At 33.6% G+C, this 26,723-nt stretch overlaps 2 protein-coding genes across 7 annotated transcripts in view; one reads left to right on the forward strand and one right to left on the reverse strand.

Moving 5' to 3' along the window:
* Positions 1-870: 870 nt before the first annotated feature.
* Positions 871-26,723, forward strand: part of LOC126751637 (transcription factor IIIB 90 kDa subunit) — a 44,820-nt gene continuing 18,967 nt past the window's right edge. Inside the window, exons 1-2 of the mRNA XM_050462051.1 lie at positions 871-1,631; positions 1,699-1,803. Coding sequence (XP_050318008.1) covers positions 1,190-1,631; positions 1,699-1,803 — 547 coding nt within the window. The 5' untranslated portion in view covers positions 871-1,189. The remainder of the gene's footprint in view (positions 1,632-1,698; positions 1,804-26,723) is intronic.
* On the reverse strand, positions 3,230-26,450 carry LOC126751635 (BTB/POZ domain-containing protein 6-B). Of its 6 annotated transcripts, none has more exons than XM_050462046.1 (7): positions 25,996-26,450; positions 10,715-11,286; positions 5,881-6,411; positions 5,660-5,807; positions 5,379-5,595; positions 4,854-5,311; positions 3,230-4,791 (listed from the first exon to the last, which is right to left on the reverse strand). In XM_050462046.1, the coding sequence occupies exons 2-7, from the start codon at positions 11,112-11,114 to the stop codon at positions 4,245-4,247; spliced, it is 2,301 nt and encodes a 766-aa protein (XP_050318003.1). In that variant the 5' UTR covers positions 11,115-11,286; positions 25,996-26,450; the 3' UTR covers positions 3,230-4,244. The 6 variants fall into 6 exon arrangements, with proteins under 6 accessions (XP_050318003.1, XP_050318002.1, XP_050318007.1 ...); XM_050462045.1 differs by having other exon boundaries at positions 5,660-5,810; positions 25,996-26,449; XM_050462050.1 differs by lacking the exons at positions 10,715-11,286; positions 25,996-26,450 and adding an exon at positions 7,486-7,892.

A 26,723-nucleotide genomic window follows, 5' to 3' on the forward strand; every position in this document is an offset into this window, starting at 1 on the left:
ATATCTTGATGGAACGTGGAAGGCATGTTCCTTGGCATTATAAGAAGATTGAGATTACTAATTTGGTATGGAAAGGAAAGTATCTAGGTTCAAAAAATTTTAAAATTTGCTGACTCTTTCTAATGCCTTCACTTATACAGTGGAAAAATGTAAAATCTGATGATAGCCGCGCACTTTATATCACTTAACGTACCTAAATCAAGCATGAATATATCGAAATAAAAATGTTTACATATACTGCCTTCAAGGTATGTATATCACGTCTAGACATTGTAGAAATCGGACCATTATAATTCATAGATCAAGTTTTTCTAATAATAATATACCATTATTACAGAAATTTGGGATATCGTATCAATACTTCCACTTACTTCCATATACCTGGTATAAAAATATTTTATACCAATTAGTTTTGTAGCTATTAGGTCAATGTTTACTATTGTATATATAATACTATATATGTATAGGTGTGAAATCCGTACACTAAATACTTCAGCTCTCAAATACTACAAATAATCATTATTCAAGCATACGAGTACCATATCCCGAATATGTCCTTCAGTGAGTGAGAATTTTTATTATGATTTGGCTTAAAATTATAATGTGCCTTATTTAATAAACTATTTATCGATTGCTTAATCGAATTTTCGCTTTACATTATTAAGCTACTTGAAAAAAATAATAATATTTTTATTATTTTATAACTTCAAATAATAAAAATATATGTATATATTAGAATACAAAATCCATTAGTATTCACAATAAATCTATAACAATCTGAAAAATGCAACCCTGAAGAAACATCACATGTAAATAATGCCCACAACAACAAATGTGAATAACAATGCCCCACAATGTTTTGACAAATTTCAATCCTTCAACTTGGTAAACGTTGGAATGTGTACAATTGATTAAAAGTGCATTTGAAATGCATATTTTGTGTAAAATATATAAACAAAAGTTAATTTAAAGCGAATCATATATGAAATAAAGTTTTGTATGAACACGTAATACTCAAATTAATGTAGTGAAACAGGCCTCGATATTCAAAAGCTTTTGCTTGATGTAAGCATATATTACAATCAATTTTATTAAAATAAAAAGTAAAAGTATAAATAAACTTGTGTTATAAATACTAAAGCTTTAATCATTTCACAAATAACGAAATCCACAAGCACGGTACAATAAAATGTCGTCTGGTTTAAAGTGTCGCAATTGTGGTTCTACCGATATCGAGGAAGACAATGCGCGTGGCGATGCCGTTTGTACCAATTGCGGTTCGGTGTTAGAAGATTCACTCATTGTATCCGAAATACAATTCGAAGAAATTGGCCATGGTGCGGCGGCGATTGGTCAATTTGTGTCCGCGGAATCGAACGGCGGTGCGACAAATTACGGTTATGGTAAATTTCAAGTCGGCTCCGGCACCGAATCTCGTGAAGTGACCATTAAAAAAGCAAAAAAAGAAATAACTCATTTGTGTCAGCAACTACAATTAACGCAGCATTATATTGATACGGCATTGAATTTCTTTAAAATGGCTTTAGCACGGCATTTAACGCGTGGACGCAAGAGCACGCACATTTATGCCGCCTGTGTCTACATCACCTGCCGCACGGAGGGCACATCTCGTAAGTACACAAATTCGAATGCCGTACTATGGACTTTTTGTGTTTTAATTTTTATTGTTCGCTATAGATTTGCTGATTGACATCAGTGATGTGCAACAAATTTGCTCCTATGAATTGGGTCGTACTTATCTGAAGCTATCTAATGCACTATGCATCAACATTCCATCTGTCGGTGAGTCTTTTAAACATATTTTTATTTTAGAAATTTAGTAGTACAGAGTGTAAAGGTATATTAGGTGTTCTGCTTAGCTTCCTAAACGAAAACAAGTAACGTTTTTTCGTCACAATTTTTTTATACATAGGCGGTGATTTACCAATATTTTTTATCCTGAACGGGGTATATTAAGCTTACCATAAACTTTTTAACATCCAAAAGAAGTCTTGGAGATCTCATAGAATACATATATAAATCATCAGCATGATGAGCTGAGTCAACTTAGCTATGTTCACCGGTCCGTCTCTTTTATGTGTGTATAATTTTGTCTCTAAAAAGTTGTTCATTTATCGGAACCGCCGACATTGACCCATAACAGCACCCTTCCCACGACATTCGTGTCTACGTAACCGCAACGAACCCTGACTTTATCCGGCCAAGAACTGCCAACTCGAAAGATTTCTATCGCTACAGAAAAAACAACAACAACCTATTATAGCATAAACATAGCTGTCATATGAACTGATTGGTCAAGCTCAAGTCTTTGTAAGGTTATATTCTTTATTTGACTTTCGTGAAGATACCTTACGAAATTTGGAACAAATTATTGTTCAGATGCGATTACTGTGCATATAGTTGCTATACAAACTGACTGATCTAAGTCAAGTTCTTATATGTAAACTTTTTTATTTTGAAAATATTATAGCTTCTGAACTTAATGTTTTTCTTTTTTCTATAAAAAAGCGTTAATTTTTTTTCTGGATTTCATATTGATAGCCTTTAGTCATATTATAGCTCTGGTTTCAATTATTTCAGGTTTTTAGTTTTTTTCAGGATGCCAACCCTTCAAAAATTTTCCACAATAAATCAAAAACACATATTTTAAAGTAATCTTAAAGATTTTTATTAAATATTATTCAAAGGTAATATCGACAGATTGTAGTAGATAAAAAAACTAAACCTTAGCAGTGAAAAATCTAAAAAAGTACATACCTTTATATAGATAATAGTACAAAAAGTCATAACTTATCTTTAAAATCAAAAAAGCACAAATAGTTCAGCCAAATAGCAGTTGCAATATACATAAGTCCAACACTCCACCAAACTGCTGCGTTAACTCATTACTGGCCATTCGCCTCTTCTCTTAATGCTAAAACGCAACACAACCACGGAAAATGAGAACAAAAAAAGGCGCTTGAAAAATATTTCGCACAAATGCAAGGCGTTGAAAGGAAATACATTTAAACAATCCATAAAGCGTTAACTATCATAGTAAAAAGCATAAAATATTCCAATATTCATAATGATTATGTCCATGTATACAGGACAAACGCTAATATGCTACGTGAATACTAATTGATTATTTCGACTGTGATGCGTGCAAACCCTTTTCAATGTACTATGTATTTTCGTAAATGTATTGCATTACTAATGAAACTCGTAATTACTCGCAAATTCAACTCATTATTACTACAATATGTAATGTTATTTAGGCAAAAAGAGTTGTAATATCATTACTTTTGCATTATAGTTGCGTATATAGTATGAATATAGTATAAGTATACTTTTGTTTCTCGCATTTCTTTTGGGTATATGAAAAAACTAGTGGAAAAAGTACTAATATATGCCTTGTATGCATTTATATATGTATGTATATGTTTTCATGTAATTGTATATAGTATGTGTATGTGTTAATTTGTATGCATGTAAACTTTTTAAACATTTTCGCCCTAATAGCCTGACCCTGTGCCGTTATACAACAGGATATATTTTAGATAAATACATAACTTCCTTTTTTGTTTTGTAAAATTCTCTTTTGTTTTTGATTTTCTTTTTGTTTTCGTTTTTTTTTTATGTATGAATTCGTATATGTATGTAGGTATGTCTGTAATATGCAATTGCTTTTTTGTTTACTTCATTTCCCAGGTTATTGTGTACGTTTTCTTCTCAAAAATTCTACATTCTACAAGTCTTTGAAAATCGTGTGTAATATTAGTTACAGATTTTGTTAGTATTTTTTGTGCCTTTAGAATTTGTTTAATCAAATTTGATTGCCTTTTCCCCTAACCTTATCTCCAACAAACGAAGGAAGTGCGTTCCCTACACATACATACGTTTTATGACTTTCAATTGCATTACTATACATGTCCAACTTTAACTTTAGTTTCTGCGGAAAACAATTTGCCTGCAATGACCTACATTTTGGCATTGCTTGCATTCCTTTCATTGTATGTATGTATTTGTAAATATTGCCTGTATTTAATTGTATTTGGTTGTCGGTTCGCTCACTTGCCACTACTACATATATATTTATATGTATGTATTTATGTATAAACTATTTAATCATTATAGTTTCTTTGTAAATTTCACATTGAAAAACCATAGATTGCCATTATTTGTTACGCACGCACTGCTCAAAAGAGTTCCGCATCATCGCTCTTGCAAATTTCGAACATTTCTCATGCGCTCAATGCACCACTACCGCCACCGTCACTGCTACCGCTACCCAATAAGTCATCACAATTTACATGTAAGCCACCGCTATTCGAAACGCCACCACCGGTGCCGCCGCCACTGCCGCTGCTGCCCGCACCGATTGGTGTGGGACACAGTGAGTTAGTTGGTGAGCTTAATGCCGTTACAGTTGTTGGCCCGTAAAATATCAGTTCTGGTATTTGACCGCCCTGCACACCGGTGCCGTTTGTGCTCTCCGAAGAGCATTGGAACTGGAAAGTTACATTGCCCATGCACACTTCGGACATGCCCTCCTGGCCGAAGAAGCTCAGTTCGTTGCCGTCAAGTATGACGGATGCGGTGTAATAGCACTCGGGTTCAATTTGTATGGGATTCTCGAAAAATACGTGGAATGTGTTGCTTGAGCCATCCGAAAAGAATTTGGTATCGTTTTCTGCGAGCGTGCGTCCCAGACGTTTCAATTCAATTTTTACATTATAATTAGCAGCACCGGTCGAGGAACCGTATAGGCCGAAGCCAACAATGAAGATTCTGCAAACAAAATGTAATTTTTAATGCACATAATAGTCGTTACTTTAGTAACCAGTACAAACCTGCGATCCACAGAGAATTGTATGGAATCGCAACGGCCGCGATAACGCCATTGATTGGAGCGATAAGCGCACGACTGAAAGCGATGGCATACTTGTGTCTTGAGCCCTGCACGCGCACGTGTAGGAAAACTTAAATGCGGTTTTGATTGTGCGGTAAAATGCAAAAATATATCAATAGTCTCTTGTGATGTGAGTATGCCCGTCTGTGCGACGCCGTTCGCGAACTCTTCCAGCGTCATGGTCGGTATGCGTATTAAATGCAATGCTTGACCCAACATGCTGCGCTTATTCGGTGCCGTCACGTCAACGCCCATCTTCTGGCAAGCATTCAGAGCCCAATTGAGCGCTGCCTCAAAGAGATGTATCTCCTTGCAGTTGAGCGTCTCACGCGACAATATCGACTCGAATGTCTTGAGGTCGATGTCGACAAAGTCTTCAGATTTAATCGCCATTTCGGCCTAACAACAACAAATAGAATACAGTTAGTGAGATTAGTATAGTAATAATTCAGGTTACGTTACGCACTTGTGCATCGATTACTTCCCAGCAACGCTGCATCAGCTCGGGCTCTTCGAAAAGACGCGATTGACTGAGAAGTAGACAGGCGTTTTTTGCCGTCAATTTGACTTCTAAATAATTGACGCAGGCGCGCGCTAAATGTGGCACTATATACTTTTTGGCTGCATACAAAGTGGCCAATATGTTATCAGGTTCCAATTGAATCTCATCACAATATAGGTATCTGCATGAATATAAAAAAATATTAATTTTTCCTTTGAACTTCGCAATTCGTTACTCAGCATTACCTTAACAGCGTTAGAAACGCCGATGGCTCCACATCAGGCACTTTAATTTCCTGTTTATTCTCGGCCAGACCGCCATAAAACATAGCGTAAAACACCGAACTACCCGTGGCCAAGATGTACTTGTGTGCCGGTATTGTTTGTACACAATCTGCTGATGTAAATAATTTAAAAAAACACATGAACTTTTTGAAATGTTAAACAAAATAATGCTCAAGACATACCGAATTCCCCCCCCACAACAAATTTGACATCCGACATCAATTCATTGTTAAACATAGCCGCATTCCGCTCCAGCACCGTCGCTTTGGTGGCCTGCCAGTTGGGATCAGCTGTGTCGACTGCATTCATAGCTGCATTACTTATTTGATTTGCAGCACCGGCTGAACACACATACGAACCACTGCCACTACCGCCGCCACTGCTGCTGCTACTACCGCCTGACGTAACACCTGAGGAACTCGATGGCAAACAGAAAAGCGCCGAGCTGGTAATAACACCAGGCGACGCTAGGGGCGATGATGGTGCGCTGATTGGTTGGGTTATTTGTATATTATGCTCACCACCGCCAGTTGCGGTACCGCTGCCGCTGGTAGGGCCACCTCCGCCGCTGCTGCCGACGCCACCTCCCGTTGCTGCGCCGGCACCTGCAGCTGCAATGGCGCTTCGTTGTTGTTGCTGTTGATGGTGATTATTTGCAGAATTGTTGTGTGGCGGCGATAGCAATAGCCCATTACCATTGTTTAGTGTTTCCACTGTAAACACAATATTTGTAAACAAAGTTGTGTAGAGTATATAGATTAGTGAACTTGAAATGTAGATAACACGCGTGCATGTTTACAATTTGATTTAGTCGTATTAGTGCGAAATAATTTTCGAAAATCGAAATTCCCTCTTGCCGATTTGTTACCCGTCGTCAGTGACTTGTTTGCGTTTCTGCTCATCATAATACAAACATATGTATGTATGTATTTACGTGTATATGACTATATATATTTAAATAAATATGCTAACTTCACTATCTTCTAACTATTTATATCACTGAATTTTCATTATTATTTCAAAAAATGTTCGCTCTCCTTTATTTTGTTGTGACGGATACGAGATACTTGAAATGTTTGACGTATTTCTAGAAGGCGACTTGACTTTTATTCTGATTTTGGAGAAAGAGTAAAATTGCATTGTGGTGAAAAATAATGTAACTTCTTATCAGTGAAAGTTGACCACATACGCAGTTATTTGTGGATTGAAATTGGAAATAAAATGGTTACTGATTTTATTCTTATTAAAAGTTTAAGAATAGTTTTAACCCGATTGTTCCGTTATCGACGGTTTGTTCTAAGAATTGTATAAGTTGTAAATTGCAGAGAAGCCAACAATAGTGCTAAATTTCGCACATTTTGCTGGTTTTTGTTTTAGAACTTTTCAATACATACTTTTATCAAGTACTTTTTAAGAATTATTGCAAGGCAATAGATATTGTAGCTTATAGAAATATTATTAACCAGACCGCACGGCATGCTCCCGATTGCCTCATTATTTTTTTAATCTTTAGATGTTTTGTATACATTTAAAACCAAAACCTTCTGCATACGATTTACTTATAAACTTAACCTATTATATCACCTGCACTTTTTTTTATTAAAAAATGCACATTTGATCAGTTAAAAACGGAAAACTGCAAAGGATTAATAAAAAAAATCAATATGCACACTTAATATCCGCTACTCCACCAGCACGCAAGACAATAAAGAAACAAAAACATTTTGGTAGTTATTTTTAGAAAGGAAGTATTCATAAGAGCCTGTCCAACAATTACATACACATACCATTTATCCAAGCATTCATTTGTGAATGCGACATCGCCTCCTGGTTACGCTTATTAATCGACTTTAGCGAAAGTCTATTGTTATTCGCCATTGAAAATATTGCTGCGCTCAAGGACTTGCAATATGATTGGTTGTGGCGAACAAAAGTATACACAAAAACTTGAAAAAAGTTTCACAAGTATGCACTAGAGCAGCTAAAACACGCACAAAATACTATTTAACATAATAATTCAAAGCACCACAGTCTTTCCTGGTACTTTACAACAATTCTGTTGTGTTTTTACAATTTAAAATTCATTTATCGACACTTTTTTCCTTGATTTTCATAGCTGCCATTTTCATATCACTTCAATATAAATTTTCCCTTGCATTTAGGTTGCATTTCTGTTCTGCGAATTTGGTGGTTGAGAGAAAAGGCAATTGGAGCTTAAGTGATGCCACTTGTCAATAAATAAGTTTTGCTTGCGCTAGTTTTGTGGCGATGTGTTTTGAAATGCTTGAAATAATTGCTTATAAGTTATTTTGACGACATGGCAACGTTGCTAAACTGTGTTTTCTTTACGTACTGGAGTCGCATGTGTATGAAAGAGAAAACATTATTGTCAGTTTTAAGAGTTGCATGCTGTTTTCAAATAAATATTTTAGATTAACTATTGCTATTGAGGTCTTAAGTCGGTAATAGTAAGTTTTGAAAATTATTTAAAATTGTATGTATTATATTGATGGCATATTGTAATATAAAGCATATAATTTAAAATTAATATTTTTTGCAACTTTTGTTGTTGTTACAAACACGACAAAAATCGTATATATGTATATACTCTGTCAAGTCGCCTTATTAAACGTTTTCGAGGTTCGCTTTCAATTCCTGAGGCTTGATTTTCTAATGTTTTATATTGTCTCATACGCATGCATGTAAATTTTGATATATGTACATTTTTATGAATATGTATGTTTGTAAATGTTCACATTGTGTTCATCATTTAGTATATGTATATATATGGACTTTCCATATCCGCATATTACGTGCCTTCCGTTCGGAACTTAAAAAGAACAATGTCTATTGCAGTAATAAGCAATTTGACAGTTATTTGTTTAATCAGACAATATACATACATACATTCAAACAGTTACAACATTGAAATTACAAAATTTTACTATAAATTTTTTAATGTGATTAATTTAATTTTATCAATTGATTCCATCAATTTTTCTGCTCAATTTTTATTGTTCAATTTTGAATATCCAACTAAAGGCTACGTCACAATTTAACTTTACTTCTTTTTAATTATTGTTTTAAGCATTCAAAGGAAAATAAAATTAATTTAGCTATATGAAATTAAATTTTGTAATGAATTAACTGTTGTTAACGACTCTTAACTATCATTTACTATTGTCAATTCAACACAATTTAACCACTTGTAGTCCATTGACATTCAAAGTGTTTTAGTTTGAATGCTTGAGTGTTTAAAAGCAAATAATGCATTTAATGTGTCTGAAGAGACTTCTCGATGAGTTTTTTACAGTCTTTTTTGTTACGCATTTATTTCCTTATTTGGAAAAAATCGCTCGCTTTTCATTGTCAGATCATGTTTATATTCAAAATTATCCATTTGATTATTTAATTTGCTAAGATAGTAATAAATAATTAACATTTTTGTATTTATGGCCTTCAGTGCTCCACGCCATCACACCGGAGAATATTGTAGGCTGTATGCATGTTCTTGAAGACTTGTAGGTGGAAGATTATTAATTGATCTTATTAACAGATTTAAAAAAAGAAAATGTCTCAGAAGACAAGCAAAGAAAATTAAATAAAAGTAAATATGAAAAATAAAAAAAAAATTAATTATAAAAAAATATTAAACTAAAAAGAAACATAACGAAAGCTTGATTAAAATAAAATATCGAAAGAAAATAAATAAAACCAAATTAAAAAATATTTCCTAAGATTACAACAAACTGATTATACTACCGATTAGATCATCGCTCTGATTTGCTTCAAAAGTTAAACAATGGCCACAACAGATTCGAAAAAATTGCTTCATGTGTTTTTTTACAGAAAAAAAACTAAATTAAAAAAATAAAGAATAATTAAGAAAAAACAGAAAATTAAATAAAGATTAAAGAATAATTGATTAAAGTAAATAAATAAAAAGAAATAAAGATTAATTAATTAAACCAAATAAAAAAAAATTAATAAGATTACAACAAAAAGTATGTATGTATGTATGTACATCTACAGCACATTTTCACAATATTTTAATGTATAAAGCTGTTCTATGCGATAGAGATAGAAGGGATCCGGCATTACTTGTGAAAAAAATTTGGGTTTATATTAAATTTTTATAAACAATTTTTTTTATTAAATTTTTGTTTTTAACGAATCATGGATAATTAAAAATTGTTGCGTTTTTTTTACTTAATTATGAACTTTTGTAACTATTAATATAAAGTTCTCATAAGATTAAAATTTTTTTTTTCAAATTTTCGCACTTTTGTGTGTTTGAAAAAAATAATAAAAAAAATTAATTCTCCCAAAAAAAGACACATGGCAAACTACTTTTTCTCACCTGTATTGAATTTATAATAATTATTGATGAATTAAAAGTTTTAAATTTTTTTTAATAATTGTTCTTTTTTTTAATTTTAAATAATTTTTTTAATTTTTAAATTTAATTTTTTTTTTTTAATTTTTAATTTTTTTTTTAATTCATTTTTATTAATATTTTATATTATAAACTTCGGCATAAAATTGAACCTGGAAAAATACTGTGTTAACTGCTTTTGGTTTACTAATATTATTATAACTTTTTCCAAGGCTTGCTTACATTTTTCATTAATAGTTTTAAGTTCTTTATTACCGTCATCTTCGATGGCCACTTTGACTACTAAGCTTTTCTAGTATGAAGACGCTAAATATTGGGCTAAACGCTGTCAAAAAAGTTGTTGACCTCTAGCAATTTCATTACCAATTTCCGATAACACAAACACACATACATATGCATATATCTACAAACAAATAAATAAACATGCAGATATTTATGAGTGTATATAGTGAAATAAATATATTTGTCTGCACATTGAAACTTTAAATGTGCTAACTTTGAATTTTCGATATTTTACTTCCATAAACACACAAGCAACTAATCCAAGGTTCACAAACTTGTTAATTTCACACTTTGCCTATATGTATGTATGTATGTATATGAAATTTCATTGAACTCACTATTTGGATTTGAGGTGGAGATGCGGTTGTTATTTGTTACATTATTTCCACTTGGCACTGCTAACACACCAGCTGTAGTCGTTGTTGTTGTTGCGACCGGTAACAGCATTTCACGACTATTGGCTGAGTATTGAAGCACTTCCTGATTGCCATCGTCACTCGCATATTCGGGCTCATAACTGTGCCGATACGCGCTGCCCCAGTGGCCGTTGAAGTCCTCCTCCTCGAGTGTTAGCAGGTGGTCCAGTACTTGAACGCCACGTTCAAGTGGACCGTGGAATTTGTTGATTAGCTCGGTGAGACGCAGGTTGAGACCGTTCACTTCCGGTTGGGACGCTGCCCAGTAGAATAGATGCCGCCCCAAATGACTACCCAAACTATTGGCAAAGGCTTCGATCATCTTCTACGCGCTGCACCGCAGACAAGCGTCGTCGACATTATAAAACTAAATTGCATAATTTTCTAATTTATATATCACGATTTGTTTGAAGCTTGGCAGTTGTGCTTGTGTTTTGTTCCTAGTGGGTAGGCGAGTATGTGTGGATGTGTGTGAGAATATATTCAAAAGCGATCTGAAAGCAGAAAAGAGATACATTTTGAGTGTTAAATTGGTGTGTTTTAGTATAATCAAAAAATACAAGTGTATGTGTGCTTGTTTGTATGTATATTATGGTATTGATTTTAGTTTTGAAACAAATTACTTGTTCTTTAAGTTCATGGGTGACATTGCAGTATTTTGTTTGATTTGAAATTTTCTTTGGTTGATTTTTTCACATTTAGTGGTATTATTTATTATTTTATAGTTTTACATACATATGTATATATTAACATGTTTTATTATTTTTTTTGTTTTTTTTTATATTCTCGCAACATGTTGCTGCACCTAAAACATATCGAGATAGATATCGAGTTATGTATAATATATATAAATGATCAGGATGATAAGCCGAGTTGAATTCCGAGTGACTGTCTTTCTGTCCGTCCGCGCAAGCGATAACATAACGGTCATTTTATCTCAAGATACTAAATTTAACCTACGCTTTGGTATAAGAGAGTTTTAAAGGAGCCGGAATCAAAATTAAACGATGGGCGTGGCACCGCCTACTTTTTCGTGAAATCACATACTTCGGGACCCGACCAAACCGATTTCAACCAAATTCGGCACATAACATTCCTTTGACTCTTCTATGTTACAGTTTGAAATTGAGTGAAATCGGACTAAAACCACGCCGACTCGACTTTAATTGTTGCAAATAAGAGTATGAAATGTTCGGTTTCCTTTCTTACTTTTTTTTTGCTTTAATTAAATTTTTTTATTTTTGTTTTGTTTTATAATATTTTTTGGTTGTATTGCTTTTTTTTTTGTTTTGTTTCTTGCTTACATATCATTTCATTGTTTGTTTTGATCATATTTTCCGCTATTATGTTTTCCATTTCACATTCCCGCATTCTCTGCGTATATAATATACTATATATACATATGTATATTTATACTATATATAATATATACATGAATTTATTTTAAATATATATACATATAAACGCTTGGTACTGCATCGATACGCCAATTTTTGACCGTAGTTTCATGTTTTCTCAAATCCATTTTCGGCCACTTTCACCTCACCTCGCTTTGGCTTTTCTTGTTGCAGGAAGTTGCGTGCTTACATACATACATATGCGATTACATTGCATACGTTGACTACTTAGTATGAATCTTATATCCGATATGATGATATTTGTATTTTGGTTTTGTTTAGCCGTACTCATTGCATTCGTTATTTACAATTTGTATTGCTTGGTATTTCATTACCATGCACATTTTTCGCCTGTTTCTTCTCTCTTCCGCATTTATTGTGTTGTACTTGTATTTTCAAGTGTAAAATAGTAATGTAAAATAATTTATATTTTCTTTCGTGGTCTTCACACTTCTTTTTACGCAACCGACGCCGAAAATGGGAGCAAATAAGGAAAATTAATTAAATAATTTATGTGAACATTAAACTTTTTTCGGAGTTTTTATATCTGTGTCAACTAATTTCTGCTGCAAACAAACAAAAGTTAATGTCGAGCTTTCTTGGTAGATATTGATATAACGAAGGCAGAACCAAATTATCTTTGAAGCTTTTTAAGATAACGGTAAAATTTGTTTAGCTTTACTGTTTACTGGAAAATATAATGAAAATTGGTCAAAAATAGAAATAAAAAATTTTAAAATTTTTTTTATTAAAAAATTTTTTTTTTTCAAATTTCATTTTATTCAGAACACTTTTAAACATTTTAGTTTACAATAAAATTTGCAAGTCAAATGATCGTATGATTCATATGTAGTACGGTATTTTATGGATAAATATTTGAAAAACACTGTTTTGAGAGAAGCCTTTTTGGTGCGGCAAACCTTCAACTGCTTGTATCATCTGATCAAATTTGAAACGAACTGACAAAAAAAAACATATTTTAATAAAAATGTTTATTATCGTCTTGAAAATAGGCTGCTTCGAAGCCAATGAAATCATGCCAATGCTAAATCTAATTTTCTACACACTTCATACGAGTATAAGCCTCGGATGTGATGATCTTAAGTGCCTCGGCTCATTTATTTAGCGCTATACGCTAGATTGTTGAACAGTTTCGACATCAAATTCATAAACCCAGCTCCCACCAGTAATGATACGTTTTAAGGAACTGATTGTATACGAAAAAAAAATTAATTCGTTACAAACTTTTATTTAAATTCCATTTAATGCTGCCAATTTGCGTGGGTGTCTAATAGTTTAAAAAACAATGATTTAAAAGAAGCTTGTTTTTTTGCTATTGTAAGTCAGAAACTATTTAGAATACATATAGAAAGGTGATGGGTAAATAAAAATATTGAAATAAACATTCAATTACAACTTCATTCGCTTAGTATCAGTAATTGGCTTTGAATGTAATTAAACCATCTTTATATAACAATCATTATTAAAGCATTATCGTAAATTGCATTGTTTTCGTATATAATTATTACTAAATTACTAAACTTATTAAGTTTACTTACTTTTGAAGCGTTTACTGTTTATTATCAAAAACTTACCATAAATATGGGAATGCAGAAAAAACATTTCCAAAGAGAATCTAAATTGATTATCAAAGTTATGACAAAAAATGAATGTTAGCAAAAAATAGTAAGACTTTTTAACTTAAATTTTGGGCGAAAATCAATTCGTCAAAATATTTTTTTCTAGGTTGGCATGACTGTCAGTGATATCTGTGCCAAATGCATATGCAGGCGATTTTTAAGATGAGTAAAGTTATCAAGAAGTTCCATTAAATTTTGTCTGCGGAATCAAATTTCTGGTGCCGAAACGTTCAGAATGTTGGAGGTGGCCTTCGGTGATAATTGTTTGTCGCGAGCAAATGTTTTGATTGGTACAAATTATTAAAAGAAGGTCGAGGACAAGTTGATGACAAACCACGCCCAGTACGGCCATAAACATCAACTCGTGATCAACACGCCAATAAAATAAAGCAAATAATGATTGAAAATCGACGCAATCAGATATCTTTCTGGCATCGTTGGAATATCAGAAGGATCAGTGGATACCATTTGGACGATCATTTGGGCCTGAGAGTAATGAAAGCACGATTGGTTCCAAAATCACTCAATTTTTTCGAAAAACTGCATCGCGTTAACGTCTGTGAAACAATTCTTTCCGACTGTTAGGATGTCACGAAACATAGTATTATTGGCGATAAATCGTGGATCTATGCTTACGACCCGGAAACAGACGATCAATCGGCCGAATATAGTAGGAAAGGTGAGCTGAAGCCGAAAAAAGCACGTCAAAGCAGGTCAAAAATCAAGATTATGTTGACATTTTTCTTCGATTATCAAGATGTGCTAGACTACGTAATCCTTCCATCTGGTCAAAATGTCAGCAAGGAATACTATTTTAGTTTTATGTGTCGTTTGCGTGAAGCTATACGTAAAAAGAGGCCGGAATTATTGGGCGACAACTCTTGGTTTCTGCACCACGCTAATGCACCGTCGCATACTGCATTGATTTTTCGTGAGATTTCTGCCAAATTTTCAACCAATATCTTCTGTCTATTTAGCAAACTCAAACGACCGCTTGGGGAAAACCGTTTTGAGTCAATTGAAGACATTAAACGTGAATCGAAAAATAAATAAGGAAATATTAATTGTCGCGTCATCATAAAGTATTCCCTACCATACTTCCAGTCAATTGCTTGGTCAGATATACATAATTTCGAGCTCGGTCGGTGTACTTATACTCAACTGTGATGGTTATGCAGACTATTCAGACCGTCCCTTAAGGTATCCAATTAACATTTCTTGATAGAGATTGCAGCCGGACCACTCCTCTTCTAAAGATAACACTACTCAACAAAACTGAAGGAAAAATTTGCTACGGATGTGCCAAGAGGTTTGTGGCGTATTTGAGGTGTCTTGATTACGAATTTGAGTTCAAAAACCTTCCATCACGTACAGCTCTATATTCGTCATTTTAGTAAATGGTGGTTGTTAGACCACACACCTCTTGATTATAACACAAAAAATCCTACGTGTTAGGATTTTTTTTTTTGGTTTTAGCATCCCAAAACTAGCAAAAAAAAGCCTCTAACATCACAGTCGTTAAATTACTGTAAAATAGTTTAATCATAGTGTCGCTTAGTGATTTTTGTAAAAAATTGCACTTTTTTTGACAAAAAATAAATAAGACACTAAAATAAAAATAGTAGTTAGTGTTGAGCACTAAAGAAAAAAGCGTAGAAGTTAAGAAAAATTAAAAAAAAAATACACCTCTATTCACCTTATTTATTATCTGCACTTTTTCGTCCTCATTTCAATATTTTCATATATAAATACGGTACCAACGTTTTCAACGTCATCTCAAGCAGCAGCGGTAGCCAACACCAACACAAACAATAGCAACAGCAAGTGTCGCAAAGTACATGCAAAAGCTCTATTACTGTTATACAAAAAGGTTTTATTGTTTGCCGAAGCGATGTGCCATGGATGGCACTGCTGGTGGCTTGACACAGCCACAGCCGCCGTTGCTAATGTCCGTCCTCATGACGGCAAGAAGCAGCGTTGATGCTGGCGCTTGCACATATGAATTATGCAACGCCTTCCAACTTTTTCTCGCATTTCTGCATATGTACGTTTATAAATGTGTCTGCAAAATGATTTTTTCGCCATGACTATACGGTACTGAGAGCAGCGTGGGGCCGAAACAATAGCACCAATTGTAGTAACAAAGTGTGAATGAAAAGAAAATGCAAAGGGAATGTGAATTTGCGGGCATTAACAAAAACGTCATCACATTTCAGTGGCCCAAAGCCATCATTATTCTTCGTCATCGAGTGTGTGGCGGCAGCGATGGTTGTGACGCAAGAAAAATTTTGTTTTTTTATTTTAATTTTTTTATTTTTTTTTAATTTTATTTTTTTTATTTTTTTTTTTTATAATATAATATAATATATTTTTTGTTTTTAATACTTATACCCTGAACAGGGTATATTAAGATTTTTTTTAGATTTCCACTATATTTTTAACACCCAAAAGAAAAAGTCAAAGACCCTATAAAGTATATATAGTATAAGTGTTTACCTGCCTGTAAACATACATATGTATACACGAAATAGCCACTCAGTTTTTGACATATAGATCGGAAAATTTCCACAAGCCCTTTTCTTTCTCAATAAGCTGCTCATTTGTCGGAACCACCGATATCGGACAACTATATCATACAGCAGCCATACAACTGACCGATATTTTTATATCTTCTTATGCTATAAAAAATTCACCTGTGAAGGGTATATGGATTCAGTGGATCCGAAGGTAACGTTTTTCTTGTTTTTCTAATATTGTTTTATTTTTTAATTTGATTTATTTTGTTTTTATTTATCTGCGTACATTTTGCACTCCCGTTTGCTGCTTGCCATTCCGTATTTTTTGCCTAGCAAATAGTCGCAAATAATTTTTTTATTATTTCTTTATTTTTTTCCAATCGAATTATAATGCCAGGCGCGTGCAATTTCACGCTCACCTCTCCGCCCATTTCGCCTGTCTTTACACAACTATATATATGTATATGTATGTATCTGTGTACATATGTATGTGCTTGAAATACATTAAATGCATATGCAGAGGCCTGATTAGTAGTCGAACGGCAGTGGCAGTGTTGCTAAGAAGATGTTATTGGTATGCCAACTTAGTTTCCGGCAATCATTTTTTTTTTTGCATTTTGTTGTTATGGAGTAACACATAAACGCTTTTAGCTTTAAATTTGTGAATTTGTGCGTACTTTTTTGTTTTTGAATCGTTTAAATCGCGCGCTGTCCGTACGCGCCCTGGTACGCATGCGCAATTGTAATTATTTGTTTTTTTTACGGTTTTATCCCACATACAAACATATCAGCAGTGGTATTAACTGCTAACGCCCTACCGGCATACCCATTAACCAATTTTTTGTTTGCCATTTATTATCCGATTCAATTGTATAATCCGTTGACTGAAATTCATGCTTATATAAGCACTCATGTTTATTGGTATGTGTGTACAAATATTTATTCACATAAATTTCGTTGATTACGTACAGCTAGTTAACGTGTAGAAATTAAATGAAGATGTAGCCGGTGTCTAAGAGTCGCCAACGCTAATTACAGCGCGTCATCTCGCTCATTAAAGGTGCACGCCGCGCAAATGAAAAGTAAAAATATACATACATATATATATTTAAATATAAAATAATAATAAAAATAGCAAAAAAGCCTACAGTAATCATTTCATACGACTTTGATGATTATTTAATATTATTTAATGACACAAAGCACAGCAGCAAGTGTGACCAACAAAAATTCACCCAGCTGCATTTGTACTCCATTTGTAAACTATAAATTTCGTCTATGAATTATTACTTTTTTATTTCCTCTTTTTCGCATTTTCCCATTTAATTACATATAAATTCATCTCTTCTCTTATTTTATTGCTATAATTACATGCAAACTTGCTCGCAATCTCGAAATTTCCTACTGAAAATAAACCTGCATTTGCAGCTTTGTTATTGTTGTTGTCTTCACTTGGCGCCCTTTCTCGTTTTTGCTCTCATGCTTTGATTTTCATGCAAAATGTTGACCATAACACCATTTCGTCACCTGTCCTCTTGGCCATTACCTAATTGCTAATTGATGTTTTGGCCGTTTGTGGCGTTTTTGTTTTTGCTTTCTGCAGTCGATTTAAGTGTTGTTGTAAAACGTACGACCCACATACCGGTCGCACAATTGGCGTATTACAACTGTCGTTGCACTGTTGACATTATTTATTTGCATTTCTACAGCTAATGCAGCGGTGGGAGTAATTCAAAAACACCCTTGAAGTACTGTCTCTTCTATCTTCCATTATATACATAAAGATCTGTTGGAAGACTCATTTGTGATACAAAAAAGACCTTTGAACTTCCTAAAAAAATCAACCAAATTTTCACGTATTTTTATACAATTTTTTGTAAAAATAAGTTCCTTATCCAATTCAGCTTGCCCACGTTTAATCCCAATTTTCACACACAGGTTGTTAGCTTCCGAAGCTGTTTATTGCTTTTCATTGGGGGGCGTTTTTTACATGACAGGTCGCAAAGTCAGCGCACAACCCGCTGCTTGAGCTTACGGCTATAACCGCGTAAGCCGTGTCTACGTCAGTAAAGAAGAAGATAGAAGTTGTTAGCCTCGGCTGGGGTAACTTTTATTGCTTTTAGCGAATTGTGGTTTTTCGGTTTCCGCCCATTTCATTCTTTGGATCACAAATCGCTAGATTATTAAATAGGACGAGGAGGTCCTATTCATAAACCAACATTTTGTCTCCAGTAGTGATGAATGTATGTAGTATCTTCAGCTACGTCCTGAAACATCGCTTTTGCGACCTTTACTCAACTTCGTTCTTCTGGTCCGAGTCCAGAAAACACTCTTCATACCGAAAAAAATAGTGAGAATGTGTTGAGTCAATCCATAAGCGAGTCCTCTGCAGTTACTCTGATGCATACGCGACGATTATCAAGCACAGTTTCGATGCTATCGTTATTAAAAGATGTGGACTCGCATAAGCCGATTTTAGATTACTTAACAACCTTTCCTGAATACTTTTTGCCCGTCAAATACTTGTGTTCAAGATGAAGTCGACTCCATCAAATACGTCTGAAACATTTTCAACGACTCCGTAGCTGGGATTACGTTAGAAACTCAAAACTTCAAGCAATTTCATCGATCATACACAACAATAGTAAAAATAACAGCTTGAGAGTCATATATAATATTATTATATATAATTTTCTGACCTGGCAGTCCCTGATAAATAATTAGTAAAGGTCTATGGTTATGGTCTAGTTTTGGCTCAAATGTACAAATATATGGACGAGAAGAGCAAATCAGCCCGAAAGAACTAACCTCATTTATAATTTTCATATACCATAATATGTTATGGATTCTGGTTCTCTCACCCCACCTACTACTAATAATATTAGTTTAATATTGTTTATAGAAAACACCTTTTAGTAAGTTATAGTATATATATGTTTTCCAAGCCGAGGTTGCAGCCATTGAGGTAGCAATAGATCTGCTGCTCAGGAGTGAAGCCCCCTTTAGTGAAGTGACCATTCACTCAGATAGCAGAGCGGCGTTCAGGGTTGGTCGAGGAGTGCCTAACCTCGCTATCAATAGCATCTCTCTAGCTGTGGGGCTTTTAACAGGCCATTGCCCTATTAGCAAGACTTAAACACTTAGGAGCGCATACCTTCAGACATCCCACCGAGCTGGTGGGAATGGAAGCCAATCTGTAAGTTTGAACACAGGAGTTATTTCTTTCTATGGCTTCATGTACCAGTCCACGTGCGATCATCGATCAGCCCTCTAACCTAACATAACGTAATCTAAGTTATAGTACAACAAGTTGTTCGACCTAAATGTCAGTAAATCAACCGATTTACAATGTCGCACATTACTAACTCTTTCGAATTATTAATTCATATTAATTTTGAAATATATTACAAGTTTTTAATTAGAAAAGAACATATTTTTCTTAACAATTTCACACCCACTAAAGCATGTTCCTTTTCTTGTTCATAACAGCAATTCCATTATGAAATATTACTAAGCGTGACTTGTTTATGACTTAATGCACACTCAACATCAATTTCTGAACCTAAAGCATCATAACAACTATTTCATCGTATATATCTTATTTATAGGGTACTAAACTCAAACCTTGCACACATACAAACATGCATACTTAGACTGTCGTTAAACTATTACCAGTGTTTACTGTGTTTTAAGTGAGTTTTTTCATTTATATTTTTGTTGTATTTGTATTTGTAATTTTTATAGTTGCGCTTTACACTTGAGCGATTAATTTGCGCCAATAGCAGTTACAATTTTTGTCCACAACCCAAATCATTTGATCGATTTGACTTGGAGTGCCGCAACGACATTGAGTAATTTGGCGCCCGAACGCCGCAAAAACTGCAGAACATATTAGAAAACCGTTAAATTTTTGCTTAATCACAGCTGTCGAATGGGCCCTTTGCATTTTCACGCCGTTCATTGCCTAACATACACCATTTTTTGCTCACACTTGCACTCGAACTCGCTGGCACATGTGATCATGTGATTAAAGTGTTGATTGTCGATTTTTCTTAAAGTCATGTTGCAACAAAATTAATGATTTGCTAAAACTCATACTATTTAACGTTACATATTGTGTTTACTAAATTAATTTATCACTTATGAGTGTGTGTGTGAATAAATATTTGTATGGGAAATATTTGTAAAGTGAAGGTTCTCTAATTGAAAATGTTCGGAAAATAGTGTTCAAGTAGGAATATTTCGTCACCTCAAATTCAAAATAACGTAACATCACTTTTCATAAATTTACAGACGCAGGAAAAACGATAGAATAGAAAACACTCGTAGGAACAAAATTTGAGTTTTGGTTATGAAATGGTTATATATTGGTTATATCTGACAGCGGAAGCTAATAATTTTATGCTACCTTTCTGTAATATGATTTAGTAAATCATAAGCAATAAAAAACTCAATATCGATTTTTTTGATCATACGTTATTTTGCAATTTAGATAAGAATTTATTTATTTATTCATTCTCATAGTTTTCGTTATATGTATATCAAAATTTGATCCAGACTATTCTATTTGAACTGCTTCGCGCAAACCGTATAATTTGTTAAAATTTTACAAATATTTTTTCCTAGATTGGTACCACCTTTTTTATGTTCTTGCGAAGTTCAAACACCAATGTCAGTTGGTGCATGTTAGGCAGCTGTTTGTTTACGATGCGAAAAGTTTGTCATAAAAAAAAAAATTGAACAACAAGTTTGCTTGAAATTATGTGTTTTCAATGAAATCATGTGTACAAAATCGTTGAAAATGTTGCAGAATTGTTTTAGGGAGTCTACTTTATCACGAATACAAGTATTTGAGCGGCACAAAGTATTCAATGAAGGCCGTGAAGTCATCGAAAACTTGTCTTATGTGAGTCGTCTATCCACCTCTGTTAATGATTGAGGCTTATAAAAAATGTGTGCGAAATTTGATTAAGCTTTGATATCCTTGTATTTTCTCTTATATTGAAAGGCGATATTATAGATTTGTAAAATACATGAATATGTAGTGTCAGTCCGGGTCATTTTTGATCATATGTCATAACCCTTGTCAATTCTCCGATAATAAAGATTTGTATGTAAAATATATGAAAATGTAATGTAGTGCCAGTCCGGGTCAATTTTGATCATATGACCTAAACCTTATTGATTCACCATTTCTCCCCTCGGTATCCTTAGTTTCTGCTCTTTTGTTTGAAATTTCTTTTTGTGAGCAATAATAAAATTAGCTATTTGGGTTCTATATGAGAGAGTTTGCCTATACAATATTAAATGATAAAAATTAAAATAAAATTTTTTTTAAAACCTTGAGACAGAAAAAAACATAAGTGTTTATAAAAAATTTAAGACATTCACACTGCTGGAATACAGGGAGTTTACAAAATGTTATTTAGCGCGGAAAGAATGAAACGCAACCCAATCGTGCATATGTAAGAGGATATGTCAGCCCATCATGTACATGGCTAACGCTGTCAATCTGTTACAAAAGCTGTTGTAGTGCGTTCGATTCGCCACTTTTTAACGTTTGGCGAAACGAAGACAGCTTACACAGCAGTATTAATGCATAATTTACGTCGCTTATATACGATTTCTGAAAAATTGTAACTGCTTCTTTCGATTTTGAGAACTTCAAGTTCTACGCATGATAATAACGGTAAAAGTCCAAGGTTTTGAATCTCTTGCACTTCACAACTGCAACACACCGTTAACCTATTAAATATTCAACATTTGTGTTTGTTTATATTTTTCTGAACTTCAAGAACTCTTTCTACATTGTAAAACATATGTACAAATGTCCATATACGTATTGAAATTTCTCTGGTTACATAAATAGTTCGTTATCTGCATAATCAGTATTTGGTGAATTCTACCATATACGTAAAAAAATGCTGCCACCTAATTTATGCGCATATGTTAAACGTCTTTAACCTTTTCCAATTCTTAATTAATTCATTAATTCCAAATATATACACACACCATAGTCCAAAACATAGCTCAAGGGCTCACATACATATGTATAAGCACAGTTACCTTCAACCAAATATAAATATGTATACTCATATTTGATGTGGTAAATTGCCACGTGATTTTGTCAACGTATTTTGAAAAGAAAGACAACGCACGAAGACCTTTAACTCATCGCCAAAAATGGTGTTTGCTGCACGAGTCTCATGAAGAAGCTGAGGTAGTTGATTGCTAGAAAATAAAACCTGCTTGTACTCACCTTGACTTTGCCGGTTTTTATTTATAGTATACCATTGAACGTTTATCGATTTAGTTACTGAAATACTTATACATATGTATATATTTATATTATATGTATATTACTATAAGTATATATTTATTTGTTATTAAGTTAGTCGCTTCGATTTGATAAAATTTAGCTTTGACAAACGAGAGCTTTATACAAATATTGAAGAGAATCGCTTATAAACTCTACTTCTAATTCTAATATTTTGTCTCTTTTTGCATACATTTTTTTTCTAACCACAAATTTTCCCAAAATTAAGCTTTTTCTAGCTTTTAAACTGGATTTTATTTCTTTGTTTACAATTTAAATAGATTTTTAGTGGCCTAAAGTATTTTTAGTCACATACATATATATGTACAATATCATTTATTTACTTTTTATATAATAAATACAATACCTAACAGTGAAAGGAAAGTCAAGATCTAGAAAATATTTGTAAACAAAAGCAAAGAGTTTGAACATAGCATTCCAGAGAAAAAATCATAAAACTGAATATAAATGGTGATTAAAGTAGATGTACTTTTTTGAATAGTCTAGACCACGTCGAACGAAAACACTCCAGCTCTGAAAGTATTCGACGCAGTACCCGCCGGGAGCAGAGGAGAAGGAAGACCTCCACTCCGATGGAAGGACCAGGTGGAGAAGGACCTGGCTTCGCTTGGAATATCCAATTGGCGCCACGTAGCGAAAAGAAAAAACGACTGGCGCGCTGTTGTTAACTCAACTATAATCACGTAAGCGGTGTCTACGCCATTAAAGAAGAAGAATCCAGCAGCACGCAGTGAAGAAAATATATCAGCCGGAGCTGAGAGTGGAAACGCAAACCGTGGAGAGTCGATTCGGCGCCATTCGCAGCATCTCGGGCTGACGTAAAGAACGACTTGACGTATTTCGAGACTTTAAATTAAAAGCGTACAAGAACTGCTTGTGCAAGCACTGAAGCCGCTCGACCTTCCCAAGCGACATCGCTTCGCTCTATGGGCTCTTGAAAAGTTCAGCGATGAGGCCCATTTCTGATTCAATGGGTATGTAAACAGGCAAAATTGCCGCATTTGTGATGAAGAGCAACCTGAAGAGATTCAAAAGCTGTACTTTCATTCAGAAAAAACAACGGTGAAATCATCGGTACATATTTCTTAAAAAATGATGCCGGTGAAAACGTTACCGTCAATGGCGACCGTACATCGCATCAATAAATGGATTTATTGAGACAAAACTTCGGTTAGTAGATAATTTCACATTTTGGGCCGGTCATTGGCCAACAAGATAGTGTGATATCATACCGTTATACTGTTCCCTGTGGGGACATGTAACGTCTAAAGTCTATGCGGACTATTCTGCTTCGATTCAGGTATTGGAGCAAAACGCGTTTCATTCGCCAGTAACCAGTCGAAATGCTGGAAAGAGTCATAGAAAATTGGTTATCGGATGGACCATCTGAGACGTAGCCGCGGTCAAATTTGAAAGAGATAATCTTCAAAAAAATAAATGCCGAAGAATATTTTTTGGAATGGTAATAACAACTCCTCATTAAATTTGAAGTTTCTGGGTTTTTTCTTTAAAAAAGTAGGGAACGTGGAGATTGGTCATCCTTTAGAGTAGCAGCTTCTTGAATGTGTGGCACAGTTTGTTCGATTGGCTACGCTTTAATGCTTCACGAACTAAAATTAGCTTGTATTGCTAAGCAATACGGGTGCTTGGTAGTAACATTTTTAAGTACACCAAATCCTTTATAGGGCTTTTACCCTGTAATGATAATAACAGAGTTACTACTCCAAATTATCATAAAATATGCCCGTTTAATCTTAAAAAAACGATGTGATTTGCGAAATCATTTCAAAATGTAACCTTAAACACGTGTTTATCGACTTAATGGTCTTTGATATTACTACTTGTGGTGTGCCTCGATTTAGAGTTAATTTTCTAAAATCTTCAACGATTCTTTTCTCTATTAAATAATTTGTACCTGGTGTCAAATTGCTTGCGAACTCTCTTTTTAAATTCTCCATGTATTTTTTTAATTTTAAATAGCTTCGCTTGTACAATGTTCTATAATTTATTTACCGTTTGAAGGAACGGCGCATATGAAAACACGTTTTTACTACATACAGAACTACTTAAATGTGAGATTGCTACACTAATTGCACACCAATTAACACCTTCTGATTTATTTTGCAAACATACTATGTTGTTGTTGCATTTATACTGACTAATAATTAGAAACAAAATACAAATATATTCATATAACTACATTTTATACGGCGAAGCGGAAGTTTGATCTGCAAATAAAACAATTTCCACTTAGGATACTCACTTCACTTCTTCTACAGAAACATTCAATGTATGTGTCATTTTTTTTGCTTATAGTTAATGATATATTCCACTTTAATACTGAAAAGATAAAATGGAAAGCGATTTGAAAAAAATTTTAAAAACTCATTTTGGGCGCCACATAAAAAGGATTCTTTTGCCGACTGTCATCATATTTTTTTTTTTAATTCACAATCACTTTACTGCTTCAAATATAATCAACAATCAGCGTTTATATTTCATTGGTAATTCACTCTACTCTTTCAAACTGGTTTTTTGGGACTTCCCTGCTGCTTCAATGTGCTTATCAAAAGAGGTTAATTTTTTTGTATAGTGGCTGCTCTATAGCTTTAGTGTTCAATTATTATTATTTTTATTTCATTTTTGTATGTAACTATTTTTTTTAATATTGTTATTGTTATTTAATTTTTTATTTAATTTTTTTTTATATTTTATTTTTTTGAATTTTTTTATTTTATTTTTTTTTAATTAAATTTTTTTTTTTTTTGTTGTTATTTTTTTTTTTTTTTAATTTGTTTTTTAATTAATATACATATGAACATACATTTTTTAAAAATTTATATTAATTTATTACTTAATATAAATTTTATTTATTAAAAGCATTTGTATAGTGAAATTTAATTTTAATTACTAAGCGTATTTTGTATAGTGAAATTTTCTCACAATTTTATGTTTATATCCTGTAAAAAGGTTAACGAAATTTACGAATAATATTTTTCACTCATTTGTAAGGCATTTAATTAATGTATTACATGCATATTTTCTTTAATTCACCGTTTTATATAATTTGTATATGTTTTTAACCGTTAATAAGCATCATCATAATATTGTGTTTTTATTATATAAGCAATATGACACTTATTATTTTTGTTACGTTTAGCACCACATGCCAAGGCATTGTAACAACAACACCACACTCAAATCAATATTGCTCGAAAAACACACATAGAAGTATACATACAGACATACATATCAAATGACTTATAAACAAATATAGAAATGCAAACACTACGTAATCATCACACCAACTAACCCGTTCGTTCCGTGTAGCATTGACTCTATGCACGCGTAAAAATCGTATCAATATCGCTTTGTATATCTATTTAAGCAATTGGCTGCCAAATCGACCGTTCGGCCGACAGTCTGTCGTATTGGCGCTGCACTTCACGCACTTGACCACGTCTACTACAATGCATAGGTACGCATGCGCACACGCACTCAACCCGATTCGACACTAATTTGCTTTTGTTATTTACTTTTCGTTTCAAACTCGCTCGCACCGGCGCATACAAGTCAGCTGTGCGCGAATTGGCGCTTTGCTTTGCTGCTATTTAACACTTTTTTTTTTTGTTAAAATTAATTTTATCTTTTATTATTTGTTTCGCACTTAAACACTTCGCCACAGTGTTCACAGCGAATTTCGTTTTTAAAGCGATTGATTTGCGCGCGCCATCCACCGATCGCCCAAACAACGACTCGCTCGAGTCAACGTACGTTTGCGTTATGAACAATGCTGAGACAACAGCAAAATGTTGCTGACTTTTGCGTTGTCGCTGCGATCGTCGTCGTGACTTTGAAGTTGGTCACTGTTGTTGTTATTGTTGTTGTGCCTGAGTTGTGGTTTCGCCTTGAGCACGAAATTATGCTGAGCTCAGAAATGGAGTGTGAGCAGTGTGTGTTTAGCAACAGCGTTGCCGTATTAAAAAAAAATGTTTTTATTTATAAATGTTTTGAAAAATTTTATAAAAAATATAAACAATA

The sequence above is a fragment of the Bactrocera neohumeralis genome, chromosome 2 (genome assembly GCF_024586455.1).
Source record: "Bactrocera neohumeralis isolate Rockhampton chromosome 2, APGP_CSIRO_Bneo_wtdbg2-racon-allhic-juicebox.fasta_v2, whole genome shotgun sequence".
NCBI classification, from domain to species: domain Eukaryota; kingdom Metazoa; phylum Arthropoda; class Insecta; order Diptera; family Tephritidae; genus Bactrocera; species Bactrocera neohumeralis.

Excerpts from the sequence above, each read along its gene's own strand:
- LOC126751635 (XM_050462045.1), bottom strand. The coding sequence starts at position 11,114 with ATGATCGAAGCCTTTGCCAATAGTTTGGGTAGTCATTTGGGGCGGCAT. Across the intron at positions 5,596-5,659 it reads GCGTTTCTAACGCTGTTAAG|ATACCTATATTGTGATGAGA; the intron begins GTAATGCTGAGT and ends ATATTCATGCAG. Across the intron at positions 5,312-5,378 it reads GGGAAGTAATCGATGCACAA|GCCGAAATGGCGATTAAATC; the intron begins GTGCGTAACGTA and ends TGTTGTTGTTAG.